A 17,749-nucleotide genomic window follows, 5' to 3' on the forward strand; every position below is an offset into this window, starting at 1 on the left:
ATTTCTTATCTTCCTGGCTGTGACATTAACACATACATCATCCCAGTACCTTATTCAGGCCTGCAAAAGGTCTCCTCCAGATCCCATATAAGGGTAAACAGAACCCCAAGAACAGCTTTTGTGTTCACAGCATCATACTCCAAAGCAAGCCAAAAAATACACACACCACCTTTAGAATTTTTATTTCTGAATAGTTTTATTTATTTTCATAGAAATTACAAAGCAACTCGCTCCAGGAGAGCAAGGGAAAAAACCCCAACCCTGAAATACTTCCAAGTAATTTTGTTCCATATAAACACAAAGCAAAGTTACATATTTCTTTCACATGCATGTACAAAAACATTTTAAGTAAAACATCTTTCACACATAACATGTGCATTAGTCTCAGAACTAAGCAAATAATCAGATTGGCCTTACCTACCCTACTTAATCTTATTTTCCTGTTTTCTTTTTAAATTGTACATTTCTATGCAGGAAACATCTCTCTTTCTGCACAGCATTATGCATATCCAAATTAGCATGGATGGCCTTGGAATTAAATCACTAGGTAGCATAGTGTGACATAAAGCTGTACACATAAGTTGCTACACTGCCATTTATACACTGGATACCAGGCAAAACTCTTCAAAAGGAATAAAAAGGTATTGCTAGAGGGGAAAAGGAATATGACACACAGCACTCTCTCAACTACAATCCTGTATGATTCCTATGCAAAACACTTCAAAAGCCAAGTAATTTACAGATCTTGCTCTCCAAATTGATATCAAAGTTCCTACCAATTTCAATCATGGCAAAATAAATCACTGTAGGACATCAATGCTACTGGATATGGACATGGTCAATACTCAATATTGCCATTTTTCATCCACCTACTTTTGGAAAGAGAAAGGAGAAAGATGAAAAGAAGTGTAAAAACTGCAGACTGTTGAAGTAGGTGGGTCAGCAGAGTGCTTCACCAGCCATCAGCAAGAAACAGCAACTATGAGAGCAGAGCTTCATTCCAACCCACTGCATAATCTCACTGTGGTTTAAAATTTGGGGATTACATGCTCAATGAACACACCTTACTAGTTGCCCAAGGCTGCATTAACACCTAGCAAAATCTTATTTGATTCATCAAAAGATCATATTCTCTGTGTCTGACTTTGTGAGCTAGTTTTTAAATTTCACTATTTCATGCATGATGAACACCACTGTAAATCTAAGAACCATAAATGTTCAGAGGTGAAGGGCTCACCCAGAAGGTAAAGTTTCCACCTGCATAAAAGGAAAACATCCAGCACACAAAAGTCAGCTGCAACCCTTAGCACAGTGGGGGAACAGGATGTACAGCTATTACTCTGCCATCTTTTTTAAGTGTATAAGCAATGTTGATGGGTTCCTCACCTCTGCATAAATATGCATCCCAAAGAGAATCAATAGCACTTCTCCCTTACACTGCAACAACACAGCTGACTCAAAAGACAGTGGATATGCACTGTATTCAAATACACTTGAAGCACTCAGGCTTGGCTCGTTGCAGAGTGTGTGTTACAGGGTGAAATGGGTGTGGGAAAGGGATGTGGAAAAAAAAAATCACAGAAGTTAAGACAGAACATCTGCACATGAATAATACAGAGAAAGCACTTAAGATTAACTCTTAGGAGGTTTAACCAAAGCCCTGGAGAACACTAGATTTTCATTTTTAGCCCACTTGAAATCTTGCAAATGAGCAAGCGATGCTGGCAGCAGTCACTCTGTCAGGTGGCTCCCAAAAATAGTGCAATGGACTTAGCTTAAGTGCCCTGGCTGCAAGAACACTACTACAAGAACCAGTTTGCAAAGCACCTACAGAGAAAGGCCCAATGACAGGTGTTCTCACATAGTGTCAAAGACACAAGGGGCAAATCAGGCTGAGCCTCAAGGCCCCATCCTGGCACATTCTGGATCTGCTGTTTTAGCTGAGATGAGCAGCCTGCTCTTAGCCCTGTACTACCATTTGAACAGCAAGCTCTAGTAAATGTGCAGAAGAGAAAAAGCACTGGCCCAGCAGGAGGAAGTCTCTGATTCCCATCCAGGAAAGGCTTAGGTCACATCACTTAACTCATACACTGACAGTGTGGATGTCTTCAGCTGAGGTAGTCAAGTTGAATTCACTTAGTGGGCACAGAAAGGAAAAACAGACATTTCTAAAAATGCCATTCATTCAGCCTGCTTTATACTTCTACCTCAAGGCCAAAAAGACAGTGATCCAAGAATGATTATTTCTCTTCAGCTACAAGTGTGGCCCAAAGGAACAAGTTAAGATGCAGACATCTAAAGCTGAGTGAGAAGGTACCACCCCAAATTCCTTCCTTGTACCTGGGCAGTTGAACAGCAGTGTTGTGCTGCACTCCTTTGTGATGAGCAGTTTTGCTTAAAATCTGTGTCATATAGGACACATAGTGACCTAAGTATTCTCTAGTCAGCAACAGTCCATCTGAATAAAAGTGGAATTATTCCAAGTGAAATAAAAGCTTGCAGCTCTCACAAAACTCTCAGAATAATTACTGTGCCTTTTTCTTGCAGAGTTACTAAATCTCAAACACACTTCTAAAAGGCAAATATTACTATTCTTTTTTACAGCTCAGAAAACAGGGACATTGCAGCCTGGCTAATGGTTACTCAGGGGGAATCAAAATAAAGATTTCCTGGTATGCTCTTCTACTACTGACTAGGCTTAAAACAGTGAGAATTTACCCCCCAGGAGAGACTTTTATAACTCTGATGGACAATTTAAACTCCATTGTCCATAAAAGCCTATGGTCACGCATTCTTATTAGACATTGAGGAATTTTATGTTTGAATTCCACTTTATAGAAAGTGGAAGAGAAAAACAGTTAGGAAAAAAGAATTAAGGCCAGGCATGTTACACAGAAACAAAAATACTATCCCTGAAGCTCATACTTTCAAAAGATAAACCTGCAATTGTAAAGATAAATGGTAGGTTTGGTAAATTTCCCTCAACCATCCCAAAGGGTTACAGGTATAAAGCCAGTTTAAGTGGCTGTTCATTCTTGATTCATGTTCATTCTAGCTCTTTTGAGAGAGAGACACACTGAATCAAGTTAAAGACCGAGTTGATCAACTGAGGATTGTGAAGAACAAAAAAAAATGCCATCAGTCATCTGGGCCATAAAAGCAAGCAGCAAAATAGATTCTGTTTCAGACTAAGTTGTCAAGATAACAACCTTGAATATGAAAGCTCAGCCAGCCTGAAGTTGCTGCACTCAATCCAACGGCACCAAAGGAAAAGCCTGCATTGCCAGTATAGGCTCACACCATTAGTAAAAGCTGTTTCATTCTCTCCAGAAAACCACATCAACTTCCCTGAACAGATGATCAAGTAATCAACTAGGGAGTAAGCTCTGCTGGTCTTGTTTCTAACAAGGAAGAATTGGTGCAGAATGTGAATGTCTCGGCTGACATAGAATTGTGACATTCAAAATCCTGAGAAATGTGTGCAAGACAGAGTCCTGTACCTTTAGGTCAACATGTTTTGGTTTATTCAAAGAATGTCTCAGCAGAATTTCACAAGGGAAATCCTGTCCTGGCTGCCCAAAGGAACACAAGTGTGCTGCTTTATCTTCAAAGACAGCCTTCTCAAAGTAAAAAAACAGTCCTTTCTGACAAGGAGAAATTACAGCAGGCATGACAGAAGGCCAGCACAGATGACTGAGGAACTCCTGACTGATCTCAAACACAAACAGAAAGATACACAAGTGGAAGTGAGGATGGGCTGAGATACAGAGACACAGCCCAAGTAGGCAGAGACAATTAGGAAAGCCAAAGCTCAGCTGGGGTTGAAACTGGTAAGAAATAAGAGGAAGGGCTTCTTTAAATACACTGGAAGCCAAAAAAGATTAAAGAAAATATGGTTTACTGTTCAACAATGCAAGCAATATGGTAACAAAGGATGCCTTCTACACTTTCAGGCTCATGCACACACCACCTTTTTCAGCTGCTTTCAAAGAAATTCTGCTTTAAGACCTGCCAGGTCCTCGAGCCTTCTAGCAGCATGCAGGAATAAAGCACTGCCTACAGCAGAGGACAACTGAGTGAGTGAGAACTTAGGCCCATTGCAGGCTGAAGGTGAAGGCACTGAGGGAGCTGGCTAATGGCACTGTGAGACCACACTACAGTGCCTCTGCTACATCAGCAGCAGCAGCAGCCATGGCTCTGCTAAATACCCTGACTTGGGACCCACAACAGCCAGCAAGAAGGTAGCCAACACACTGAGGGAAATTATTATTCCTCTTTATTCAGCAATTGCTAGATAGTTTTTGGAGGATGGCATCCATTTTTGTGCTCCTCCTTACAAGAGCACTGCAGCAATTTCAGTGGAAGGTCACAGAGCTGGTTTGGGGGCTGGAGCACAGGACGAGTAAGGAGAACTCAGGCAGCGTAGTTTCTCCACACTTAAGAAAAGGATAAAAAGAGATCTCATTGTATATAATCCCTTAATAACTGGGTCAGAGAAGGCAGTCAGACTCTTCTCAGAACAATGACAGAACAAGAGGCAGTGAACACAAGCTGAAACATGGGAAATTCCAACTAGATGCAAACATATTCTTTTTCTTACTGTGAGAGTTGCCAAATACAGGAAAATGTTGCCCAGAGAGATTTGGCATCACCACCCTTGTAGATACTCAAAACTCAGATGGACAAAGCCCTTAACAACCTGCTCTACCCGGATGAGATCTGAGCAGGAGGCTGGAGTAGAAGTGCCACAAGGTCCCTTTAAACCAAACTATTCAATGGTTCTGTAACTTAGGAAATCTGCTCACAACTACTTTTCACTGGCACATTCCTCTTTAACCTGCCAAAGCAAGCCATGCCACCATCAAATGTAAAAGGTGATTTTCAGTCTCATGAATCAGGATGGAGTACAGAAGCCAGCAAAGAGGGCAGCTGCACATCAAACCTCTCATAGTAATTTTATGCAGGTTCCTCACAGACCAGGGCTGGCCCTGTGTTGGAATCATCACAGTGCTCTACTAGTTCCTTTCAAGTGTCTGTTTCACACTATCAGGACTAAATAAAAAGACTGCTCCTTTTCACATCTTCTTCATCTTTTTCTTGCAGCGCTGGTTGAAGACAGGTGAGGATCCCATCAGGCTGTCAGCAGAATGAGAACCGTAGCTGCTCTCAGAGCCATTGGGGCTTTGTGGCATCCCAGCTTCACTCATGCCTGACATTGGCTCCTCAAAGACATCACTGCCCAGGACCCCGTGGCCATGTACATTAGCCTCCTCATTTTCCTGTGGCTCCATTTTCACCTGTGCCAAGTTCCACAGTGGGGAAGCATTCACCTCAGCCCCTAGAGAAGGAAAAAGCACACAGTAGTAACCGAGTAAAAAGATAAATCACAAACAGCACACAGATACAATGGACAGCACTGAAGGTAAAGATGGAGCAAAAACAAAGCCACAGGTTAACTATGTTGGGGGAAAACAAACAAAACACATCAAGCACTGTGATCTGTGAAAGATATCTGCTGATTTATTAATAGCCCTGCAATCACCACTCAAAAAAATCTGATGGTATCCTTTCACTGTTAGCCTCCATGTGATTTTCTCCATGAGAAACAACTTCACATCACTCTCCAGAAGGAGTGTCCCAGCAGCAAGGAGTACACCAACAGCACATGGACTAGACCCAGCATGAGGAGGACTTCAAGGCAGTCCAGAAGTCATAATGAGGTCCCTGCAACTGTCAGACATCCTGGCCTTCTGCAGGGGAGGTGAGGTGAGCAGTCCCAAATACCACTTTCAGCACTGAAATGCAGGGACATCAAAGCTGCAGTCAGCCACCTGCCTCCCTCCTTCTACTCAACACCCACAGGTCCCATCCCATCTTTCTGCAGAACAGAAAGAAATCCTTTTGGCTCAACCTCACAGATGCCCTGCTGGGAAACAGCTCCCCCCACCTCACTTTTGTATAAAACATTTCTGGACTAGTGTGCAATCTGAGCACTGATGGAGGATTTTCTCTACAAGATTACCAAACCATATTTCTTGGTAATAGCAAATGTTTTCTCCCCAGGAGAAGTAATTACAGACTGCATTATTTCTGTTTAAGTTTAAAGTGAGACAAAAATCCCATTAAAAATATACTAATTTGGTCTCCTTGGCATAAACAGACCAGAACTGAATAAACTGTGAAATCTCTCTCTTGTGTGGGGTTAAGTTCATGTGGAAAATTAGAAAAAAAGAAAAAAAAAAAAAACCAACAATTCAACCAACCGGAAAAAAAAAAAAAAAATAAACCAAGATAAAACAAAACAAGAAAGACCCACTAAAAAAAACAAACAAAATAGGAAACCATTTTTAGTAAGTTTTCCAAACTTCATGTCTCAAAGAGCATGGCTGCAGCTTGAAAGCCCAACCAAAGCTCTTGTACTGAGCCAAAGCTATGCCCATTCCCTATAATCAATACACTAGTAACAACAGGCTGTTATTAGTAGAAATTACAAAGAGAACAAATGTTCCAACATGTGTCTGTGCCAAAAACTCTCCTTTCTGAAGAAGTCAGGAATCTTTTCCAGATCAGCTTAGGTTTATGAGACCTTTTTAATAACACAGCCTATATTAGCTCAGTTGCCTTAATGGAAGTCATTCCTATGTTAATCATAAGTAAATGCATCCCCCTCAACAACAATGGACACATCATTAAAATGCTATTGGTTCCACAGTTACAGCTCCAGTCTACATAATAATCAAAGGTGCTCACAAAACTAAACTGTGTCTTTCCTTCATCAATTGCTCTTCATCACTAAGCCTTATTCCTTTCAGCTCTGTCACCTGTCACTAAGAGTGTCACTAATGACTAAAAGCACTTAAGCATCAACACAGGATGTTTCATCTTCAAAGCACTTTAACTTCAAAGTACTTCACAAATAAGCTAATCTTCATGTTATCCTGAGAGGTGGAGGAACAAGGAACAATTTTGCCTCCATTTCTCCATCTGCAATGAAAGTAAGCAGCCAGCTCACAACTGAAATGTCAGACACCCACAAAAACACAGGAAGAACATGGAAGGCTGTAATGAGAGTTTTGCCCTCAGACACTGAAGCCCCACTGCCCTCCCTGCAGGCCTCACACCTGCATTTTGAGATGGCAGTGTTCTAACTGCAGCAGCTTTTTCTTGCTCCTTAGGATATTACAACTCTCCAGCCTGCCCAAGTCTGACTGGAACTTCTCACAGACGAGATTTCCAAAGGCTCTTATGAAGTGAAGAGGGATTTTCAGGGAGGAACAGAGCACTTGTATTCTTAATTAGAAAACATCAATTCTGTATCAGAGAAGCAAGAGGCATTTAATATACAGCTAGCGTGCTAACCTCTGGGTCTCAAGTGGTGGATGCTAATACAAAGTCTTCCAGATGAATTACTCACAACCCTGGATGGGCCAGAGGAATCTGCTGTTCCTTCTCCCACAAAATTGCAAACACTTCACATATCAGAAAGGAACACAGTATAGCTTTCAGAAAAAAAACATTAGATGGATTTATGTTTTTTAAAACTCATCACAATGCAAAAAACCTAACTGACTCGGAGGTATACTCTAACCTCACTATATATGCTACTTAAGGTTAATAGGGGGACAAGCTTCATTGGTTTTTAACCAGATTTTTAAGTGAAACACTTATTATTGCAGGGACTTCCAGAGTTCAGATGGTTCCATGTAAAATAAAAACTGCCTCTTTTTCATTCCAGGATGTTCAGCTTCACCAGTGAAGAGAATGAAACTTCTATATAGATATAGAGCTGGCATAGCCATAGCAGATTCTCCCATGCCTGCCACCAGTGTGCTTCAATGCCATCAAGGGATGGCACTATAGGAAAAGAGTGCAGTCTCCATAACCCCACTAATTTAGTCATCATTTCACTTTCCATGGCCTCAGCCAAGGCTTTGGGGTAGAGATGCTAGGAGGGATTCCCAGGAGCCCATTTCACACAAGTCACTGCTAAGCTTTCATAAAACACTGACTGTCATTACCAGGGTAACTTCTGAATATGGAGGACAGCACCAAATACCATCCATATGTCCAGAATTCTTTCAGTGCCTAAACTATGTAAGGAACACAGCTTTCAAGTTTGCAGGAATATGAATCTCTGGACACAAATCCAAACCTACCCAGCGGAAACAAGATCACATGGAACTGCCCAACAACTGTTTCCAGGAGAAGCAAGGAACCCTTACCTGAAGTCTGTGGGGAAGCTTCTACTTCCAGGTTGGCAGAGAAGCGCTCACTTTGAGCTCCAAGAACTCCAACAGGCAAAGACTGGTCACCAGAAGCCAGATCTCCTTCCAGCTCTTCACTTATGGGGAAAGTAATATCACTAACAGGTTCCTCCTTAATCTTCACAGGTTTTGTGTCTTCTGCTGCCTTTTCAGGGTTGACAATCTTCTCATATTCTTCAGAGAGCTGCTTGCTAACCTGTCAAAGATCAGCAGGTGCAAAAGAGGACAGAAAGGTGAGAGTGACTTCAGAGGCTTTGATGGCAATTACATTGCAGTGCACTCTGTTCCCTGAACATTATTAACATCTGACCTGAATGAACAAGTAAACAGCTTACCAGCTACACAAGAGACATTTTTCCCTTTAAGTGCACTTTCTGTGCTGTAACAAGGGACTTTAATAAGAGGTTTAATCCACTAACATCTGACTGATAAATATGAACGCCTTTATTTTATAAACAGAGATGATGAGGCTCAGAATTTAAACAGAGCACGAAACAACAGAAAAGTGTCTCAGTCTTACTCTTTTGTTTTACCTATGAGACTGTCCCCATCCTCCAGTAACAAATTCATCCCAGCATTAAAAACCAAGCACCTTGGATCTTCAACAGCCCTGTAGTCACCACTGGGCAAAGCCTGACCCTGTACTTTTAGAAACTGAACAACAGTAAACAATTAAATTTAAACATTTCAGATTTAATCTGTTTCCAACAAACACTTGTTTATACAACTAAAGCCCAACAGTTGGTGACATGTGCTCAGGAAAACTGCAAGACTTTTTAACAGCAGAAGCAAGGAGGAAAAAGAATAGCAAAGCCTATTTCCCCTTTCTAGACATACTTCCAAATAAAGGGGCTACTGTGGACCTCGGTCCTGGATAAAGAACAATGAATGTTAAGACAATGATCAGCTGCAGGGGGAGAGTGAACTGCAGCAGCAGAATGATGCAGAAAACCCAGATTCCAAAGGGACACAACATCTGAACAAAAACATTTGAACAAAAACGACCAAAACTGGTATTTTGAGCAGAAATGTTTCTAACAAAGACAACATTTTAGGATGTTTTTTTAATATAAGAAGACGGCAGCACCTGTGTGACAACTCAGATCAGCAAAGTACTACACTACACTCCTAAAGCCTAAGGAAGTCACTCCTTGCTTAAGTGAACAGAAACCACTCTACAGCCTAGAAATTTATGTCTGCTTACATGATTTCCAAAATGTTAACCAGCCAAATATCCCACTAAAGGAGAAAATTCAGTTCATCAGTCACTTCTGATTTTACCTCTACTTGATAATTTTTACTGGGTAATTCAAGAGCTGGGGAACTCTTCTTAAATTCAGAACATCTTCAGTCTCACTAGGAAGACAAATAAAGGGCTCTGTCTTACAGTCAAAAAGTTCCTGTTCTCTTCCCCTTGAAGACTCCTCTCCATACCCAGGAGGTGTTCCAGTCAGATTTCCCCTCAGTAAGACTCAGGAGGTGCCCCAGGAATAAGCAGCTGCACTGGGGGTACATTTCTCGGTGCCACCAGGTCCCTAAAGCCCTTCTCACCTGAAGCATGTAGCTGTGATAGTCCTTAATGCGGTGCTGCCAGAACTTCTGCAGCGAGAGCACGCTGCCAATGCCCACCTCGTGGAAGACCTGCTCCATGACGTCAGGGAAGGGGGTGTGGCCGAGGCGAGCCTCCCGGTCCACGGCGAAGCGCAGCAGCTTGGTGAACTTGAGGCAGTACTCGTGGGCGATGTCCGTCAGCGTCTCCAGCACGCTCTCGTTGGCGCACTCGAAGCCCGTGTGCGCCAGGATGGTGGCCATGGACTGGTACAGGAGCTGCCGGCAGGAGGACCAGCTCAGCTCTGTCACTGGCTCCCCCTTCCCTCTAAAAAACAGAAAAGCAGCACGCTTTCAAAACTCTGAAGGACTGTGTCAGTTGAAGAGATAATGTCAATAATAAGGTGATGATGTACAAAGGGAGAGCAGGGGTTTGGGGCTCAATACCTAATAAATGTTTATCTGCTTTTCCTTCTTCCTCTCCCTCCAAACCACCACTTCTAAGTTTCTTTTTCCCTTCTAATGCCACAAGATTCTTTGGGTGATTCATGAATGTGGGATGCAAATTTTCTGAACCCTTAAGTATCTCCCTTCCCACCCAAGAGCTTTTCTCCTGGAGATGTGAATGAAATGGGTCCTTGACACAAACAAAAAAAAGGCATTTTAAATAACATGAATGCAAATAACTTCCCCTCTCAGTTAATTACATTGCTTTTCCTTATTATCTCTGATGTCACAGGCCTAATAGTCAGATACAAAGGCTTCTGGGATAGACAAGGTTGGAATTTCTAAAGCAAAAGACATACATAAAAAAAGCAAGAAATGGGACACGCATGCATTTCATAGAGGTACACTGTAGCCAAAAAGACTGTTTCTCTGCCCCCAGTAGTCACAAAGCACAACACAGAAAGAAGTATCCCCATATGCAATCTAAGATGTGAACACCAGGCCCTGGGAGGGGGCCTGGAGAAGTTTGGCCATAAAGCACCATTAACTGGTCTTGGGTTTAAGACCTGCGTCCTCTGTTGCTAAGCAGGAAGGAGTGAATAGACAGGATGGAGGAGATGGAGAAACTGACATGAGCACTCCAAACATCATTCACTTATAGTCAGCCAACCAAATTTTTCATTACATGAGTTAAAAAATAGATATTCCCCAGAGGAGTTAAGGCAATGCCTCTGATAGGGAAACATATATCTACCAGATTTCTCAACTTACAATTAAGTGCACGTAATCTATTTGCCCATATCAGTAACATGGACTTCAAAAGCTGATGTCAAAGAATCAAATTCCATTACTGCTAAGTATGACACTCATACAGTATTTTACACTCCATTCAGCACCAGGGGCAGAACTGAGCTAACAATTTCACTCTTCGTTTGTTTCTGATCAATTTCTCCCAACATCTTCCACATGGCACCCGGAGATTCTCCTTGCTGTTGCCCTAGATTATCTGTGTATCACCACAGACTCTTTCCAGCAGAAGGACCTGATTTAACAGCACACAGCCAGTATTGATGGCTTGATAAAATCCTCACTACTCTGTCTCTCCAATAATTTATGAAGTACCCTTCAGTCCCACTCAGGAGCTGGGCCACAGAGCCTCAGCTTCCCCTGATCCTCAGAAAACACAGCAGTAAAACCACTGAAGCACAGCTGTAAATAAGCGGAGTGAAAAGGAAGGTGAAACTTGGAGCTATCAGGATGAAAATTATTCATTTTTAAGAATGCCAATGCAACACTCCCTGATTATTCAAATAAAGGGGGAATCACAGTATATCAAGAGTGGCATATGATCACATTCCTAAGTAGATATTAAGAACAGTATGTGAATCTCAGGTCATGGATTCATCCCAGTTATTAACTGATGGAAAATGACTAGCATCCCAATTGCTACTCAGTTATGTAACTACTTTGCAAAGAAGACAGCAGGCACCTTGACAAGATGAATTAAAAGATCCTCAGTTTCTTTATAAACCAAGTGTCACCCACTCTATTTTTACATCTCCCTCACTCCCCCTCCACCTCAGCAGCAGAATTCTGAAGTTCACAAACAGCCATATGTCTCTCACAACACCAAGACCAAGAGTTTATAATAGAAATAAACAACCATCAAAGAAAATCAACCAGAAAGCAATCCTTAAAATTCATGCCTATGAAAAATAATCTCTATTTTATATAAAGGACATACCCAGCTGTCCAGCAGCCAGCAGTAGAGACCACCTTATGCTACCAAAACTGAATGTCAGGCAACTATTAATACAAAAACATTCACTAAAAACAATGTGGAAAAACTTAAATGACACAGGTTTTGGCAATCCCAAGCAGGATACTTAGCCACCTTGCAAAGTAGAGTAAAACAACCATTCAGTAATGCAAATCACTGCTCAGAAGCAGCAGACAATACTGTGTCTCTTTTAAACTCCTGGAAGAAAAGAAACTAATTGTGAGCATTAAAATGCAGCTAGGTCACTATGCTGGAAGGCACATAATCAACTTGAAATCTAATCAATTAAAGACAGGGAGGAAAGACATTTCAGGTACTCTACTCAAATCCAAATCTCCATCTCTTGCTATTGGTAAGGCAAATCAATTTGGTTTTGTTTTTCTTCTCTTGTTTTCCTGTTTCTCATAATAAACAGAGAAATATGATTAAAAGCCAGAGCAGAGAGCAAAAATTGAAATGTTGTTGTAGATGTTAATAGAAACCAACAAAGAAGATAATTTTTCTTCATCTCCTTTAACTTCCAGGTACCTTCTGGCAAGAATACACATGAACAAAAATAGTCATATAGACACATTTATGATGAAAGCAGTTATCTAATGTCAAGCTTTCCCAAAGAGGACAAGCAAATTTCTTCTTTTCCCTGATGATCATAGCTAAAGAGCATTTGTCTTAGATTTCATCCAGATACTCAGCACCAAAAAAGCTCCAATCCAGGTATTATAATTACACAGAATGCCACCCTCTGCAGCACTCAGCTCTTTTCCTGAAAGACTCAGTCATATATGTGCAAGCAAACATGAGTGGTTTAATCCCTGAAGTTCTGTCACCAGAGATTAACAGGACAGGGAATTAGGCCTATGACGTGGAGGCAATCTCCTCTACAGAATGTATAGTATGGAATTTATCACAAACACTGGCCAACTTGCCACTCTTCAATTCTGTATTTCTAACAGAGTGCTATATATTTTATATATGGATCACCAACACTAGATGATGGTCCAGACAGAAATCTACCTGTCAGGCTACAAATTCATTAGACCCAAAGGCCAGCCTTCTCCTACCACTACCAAAAGCATGCAGAGCTTCACAACAGAAGACATGAAAATAGTGTCCATTTATACCAACCAGACTTATTTTCTGATTTAGTCAGTTTTCAGAACTCACAAAAGGTCCCCTTTCTGTGTCAGTCAGTTAAATGACAATGAGCCACCCCACAAAGGCAGCACAAATCTGTTCCTTCAAGCTCCTGTCCTCTAGGGCTGCTTTTCTTAGGAGCTCATGGCTCCTTTCTCATGTAACTGTCTTCAGGGGACAGGCTAAATCAGAACAAGGATTGGCAGCTGAGGTTCAAGCAGCCGAATGGATTGAAGTGGCCTGCTCCCTCCTAGGTGAGCATAAGCCAGCAGCAGATGGAGGGAGGGCTGTTTTTCCTATGAACAGGACAATTTGATGAAACATTATGGTGTGAAGTTGAATTTCTACCAAATGAGCTGCAACAAGGCTGCTTTAGAGCCATTTTCCCAAAGCAGTAAAGGAGAACATTGTAAAACAAGATACACTAGTCAGAGAAAGCACCAAAGAACACAGCACACTAACTCAAACCAGAAAGTTGTTTTCTTTCAGGAAAGAGCCTTTTTATACCTCATCCTAGGTCTCTTTTTAAATACCTTTGCTATGCTTACAGAAGGCTCCAGACATACGAAAAGAAGTTGCTCAATAGATAATGGCAAAAATAAATTGGGTCCCAGTGGCATAACCTAGACCAGTCAGCTTAGAAACGAGCTAAGCCAAAGCACTTAGATCATCAGGGAAAGTGTCTTCTGTCCACTTTAATTATCACTGCTCTAAATCCTTCCCTACATTAAAACTGCTATCCCACTGACATGTACTCCTCTACTTCTGTACAGACACTTCTTCACTACAAGTCCTTCTGCCAAGAGCTGTCTTCCCACTGCAAGCTCCCAATTTTGTTTACAGATTACCTTTCAGTGCAATCCAATGTGTCCAGGAATGCAAATGACCAAATGACTGAGAAATCTGTTAAGAACCCAGCCATGCACACACAAGAAGAGGCACAAGAGTAGGTCATGCTTCTTTTGAAGATGGATGCATGCTAATCTGAGGAAGAGCAGGGAAGATGGAAAAGCTAGCAGGTGTTATATGGTAAGAGTCTCCTGTCAAAATGGTAGTTTCAAGTCTACAGTTCCTTACTCATTCTTCATCAATTACACTTTAAGCTTCTTTTCTATTTCCACACCAGGCAAAACCAAACGTTAATCCCTTATTGTGCATTCCAAGAACTGTAACATCACCAGAACCAGATGGTACTTCATCCAAGAATACTAAAGGAATGCAAGGATGAAATAGCTGAATAGCTGTGGTGAGTCACCTCTTGGTTTAAACTGCCATGGCCCAAGAGGACCAGAAGACAGAAAATGTGAAAATATTCTCCTTTAATACCTTCAGAAGACGTGGAAAACTGCAGGCTGGGAAGCATGTACACATTTTGGTGCATCAGGGAAATTCAAAGAATAGAGGACACACAAGTAAATATGTTAGCTCAGAAAGAACCCAGAGAGCTTTTTTTTAACTATAAAGCCTGCTTCACAAATGTACCAGAGCCCTCCAAATCTATCAACAAGCAATAGATCACATATCTACACTCTGGAGCCCAGGACTTCCCTGGGGAATCTGTGCCAGAATCAACATACTTTTTATCATGTTTTTTTAACATATTTACAAACAGTCTGGAAAACTGTAGCAGAGGAATAATGCAGTGATTATAAAATCATTTTTAGTATAGACTTTGGGGGACTGATAAGACCAAATCAACTCACAAATAGCCATAAATTAAGCTCTGTCTCTTCCTCATCATACAATTAGATAGGGGTTACACATACAGGGCAGGGCAGAGGAAAACCAAAACAGATTCAGGAGATAACAAAATAAAAGACAGGGGGACAGTGTGTCAAAGAATGAAAATGAGTAACAGGGAAACAGAAGAGGACAGGCCTACATTAACTAAACCTGTGATCTGATCCAGGCTGGCTACTCTAACCACCCTATACACTATTTCTCAGACGCAGGCTACTGACCAAAAAAATTGGGAATTAAAATATGGATTTACCCAAATACTGTAATTCTGACAACTGTACTTCAGATGGCAACATAGAATTAAGCACTACCATGTTTTATCAGGGGGAAGAACGTTCTACCTTTAATTTGATTTTACACACTCAGAAGCAACAGCAAATCACAGAACTTCATTTCTGCTCTTAGAACAGCACTTATAGAACAGCTGCTATTGTTAATTCATGTGTCTCAAAACTGTTAAAAACAAACATGCAACAAAAAACGCAAAGTCTTTCCCCTGGAAAAGCATAAATGTGTTTGGGTTAGCAAGCACACAATTAAATTCTAGAATACACTGCAGCTCATTATAAATCCACTCTGTCAGCCTCAAAACATTTAATTTCAAAACTGTCTCTCCAGTTTCCACAACGTAGTCCTTACACTCCCCCACGTGGCTGACCACTAAATAACATTTCTTTACCCCGACCCCAGAAACTCGGAAGGAAAACAGAACGACAAAGCAGCCCTCAAAACATGGCCAGAGCCATAGAAAACTTAACTCCATGCTGAAGCCACTGTGGAGGACAGAACAGAACACTCCTCAGTTCTACAAACCACAGGGCCACAGTGCAGGAGTCACAGGCCCTGACTACTCTCACACGACTGTATTTCCCTTCACCACTTTCTGCTAACTACTTTGTAGCTTCTGAGAAGGATGATGGTGCTCCTCCAGAAACAGCACTAAAGAATCACTCCACTGCTCAGAGAGACTCTATTCAAATGCAACATCTTTCCATAAAATGCATTTTATAAAACCTCAGACCATTAAAGATCTCAGTGGCACTTAACTGATAAATTTCGTTGATGTATATTACCCATATTAAAAATGTGTTATCCCTCAAAATGTTCATTAGTGCACACAGTAGCAAGGATTAATCCCTTAATTTAAATGCACATAACCTACAAAGTATTGTAAGATCTTCCAAGAAATGCAACCTCTCCTTGTGAAATTAGTGCCTGCCAAAGGGATAGACAGGCAGTGGTGGCAATACTATTCATCAAAGGCTGGCAGCACAGGCAGAAGCAGCACAAATCATCTTTACATTTTCTCCAGCTGGTGGAGCCAGCAGCAGAGGTAAGAATTCCCTTTGCTTGTATTCATTTCAAGCTCTGACTGGTAGACCACCAAACTGGGTGGAATGGGATAGTCACTGTGTCACAGTGACTTGGCCACTGAAATCTTATAAATACATTATCAAACCATCATTTCAGAACCTACACCTGAACAGCCAAACCTGTGTTTTCTGGGTTTTCAATTACAGTAACACAACTTCAGTTGTAAGTGACCCAAATAGAAGTGACTTCACATCCTGTAACTAAAACTGTCGAAATACCACCAACAAAACCATGCACATGCATTCAGTGCAGCACCAATAAGACAGAAATCAGCACCACACATCCACATTTTAAAGACAGGAAGCAAAAGCAAACCACGTGCATGTTATTCACACAGGAAAGATCCAAGCATTTCCTTTCTAAAGCCTGTTTTGTACTTTACATAGAACTGCTTGACCCTTCAGCCTAAGGGAATTGATGAAACTACATATATATTTTAAAGCACTCAGCTTTCCTTCAGCCAAGAACCAACCTAAATAGATACCAACACACCTGTAGAAATCACTCTCTGGGTCACTGTGCCTCAGCTGAAATGGCATTTTGGGGGTTTTGCTATCCAGAGGAAGCAGGTCGTCAGGGAGAGGCGGGGAGGCCGGGCAAGACGGCAGAGGTTCGTTCTCCTCGGATTTTATGCCCTCTGCTTGCTGCTGGCTCTGGGCCTGAGCGGCGGCGATGAGGCTGCGCAGGCGGCGGTTGTGCTGGATGAGCTGGATGGTGTGGATGGTGAGGCTGCAGGGCTCGGAGGGGATGTCCAGCATGGTGGTGGGACGGGGTTTGTTGGCGGACGGCTGGTGCAGCGGCGGGTCCTGCACTTCCACAGTACGGAACTCGCGCTGCAGCAGGTCAAAGGAGCTGCGGTTGGCCTGGCTGGAGGAAACCGGGATCTCGCCCCAGTACCGCAGCATTTTTACACAGGTGTGTCCTGCTCAGGGCCCAGAACAAGGCTACCAAGTGCTGCGGGTACAAAGGTCCGTGTCGCAGGGAAAAACACTTTGGGCAGCGACAGACACTGGAGCTGGGATGCCGCTCCAACCAACTCAGGTGATGGATGCCAAGCAGGCGTCGCTCAGTGCCTCGCTGAGCAGCGCAGTGTCCTCGACAGCATCAGGGTGCCACTCCTACAGCTTACAGATCTCATCGCAGCTTTTCCTGAGGGGACACGGGACAGAAACAAACGCACTCGTCAGACGGAAATTGTTTGTGTGTAACAAGGGCTGCCGTGGGCCCACCTGGGCCTCGCCGAGCGGGACCCGCGGCGTGGAGAAACCCCGGGAGCCGCGCTCGCTTCGCCCGCCACTCGCCCTTTCCCTCCCCGGCCCGCGGCCGCCCGGCCCCGCCTGCCCTCCTACCCCTCTGCTCCGCTCGGCTGCCGGCCGCCCAGCCGGAACTGCGTCCCGGTCCGCCGCCGACAGCGGCTCCGCCGCCACCCGCGCTCCTCCAGCCCGGAGCAGGGAAGCGCCCG

General features: G+C 42.6%; 1 protein-coding gene across 1 annotated transcript; it reads right to left on the reverse strand.

Moving 5' to 3' along the window:
* Positions 1 to 170: 170 nt before the first annotated feature.
* SUPT7L (SPT7 like, STAGA complex subunit gamma) lies at positions 171 to 17,719 on the reverse strand. The gene is made up of 5 exons (XM_056487466.1): positions 17,637 to 17,719; positions 16,780 to 17,436; positions 9,816 to 10,140; positions 8,223 to 8,460; positions 171 to 5,338 (listed from the first exon to the last, which is right to left on the reverse strand). Exons 2-5 carry the CDS (start codon positions 17,190 to 17,192, stop codon positions 5,076 to 5,078), a joined length of 1,239 nt encoding a protein of 412 aa, XP_056343441.1. The 5' UTR covers positions 17,193 to 17,436; positions 17,637 to 17,719; the 3' UTR covers positions 171 to 5,075.
* Positions 17,720 to 17,749: the final 30 nt, after the last annotated feature.

Source organism: Oenanthe melanoleuca, chromosome 3 (assembly GCF_029582105.1).
Source record: "Oenanthe melanoleuca isolate GR-GAL-2019-014 chromosome 3, OMel1.0, whole genome shotgun sequence".
In the NCBI taxonomy this organism is placed as follows: domain Eukaryota; kingdom Metazoa; phylum Chordata; class Aves; order Passeriformes; family Muscicapidae; genus Oenanthe; species Oenanthe melanoleuca.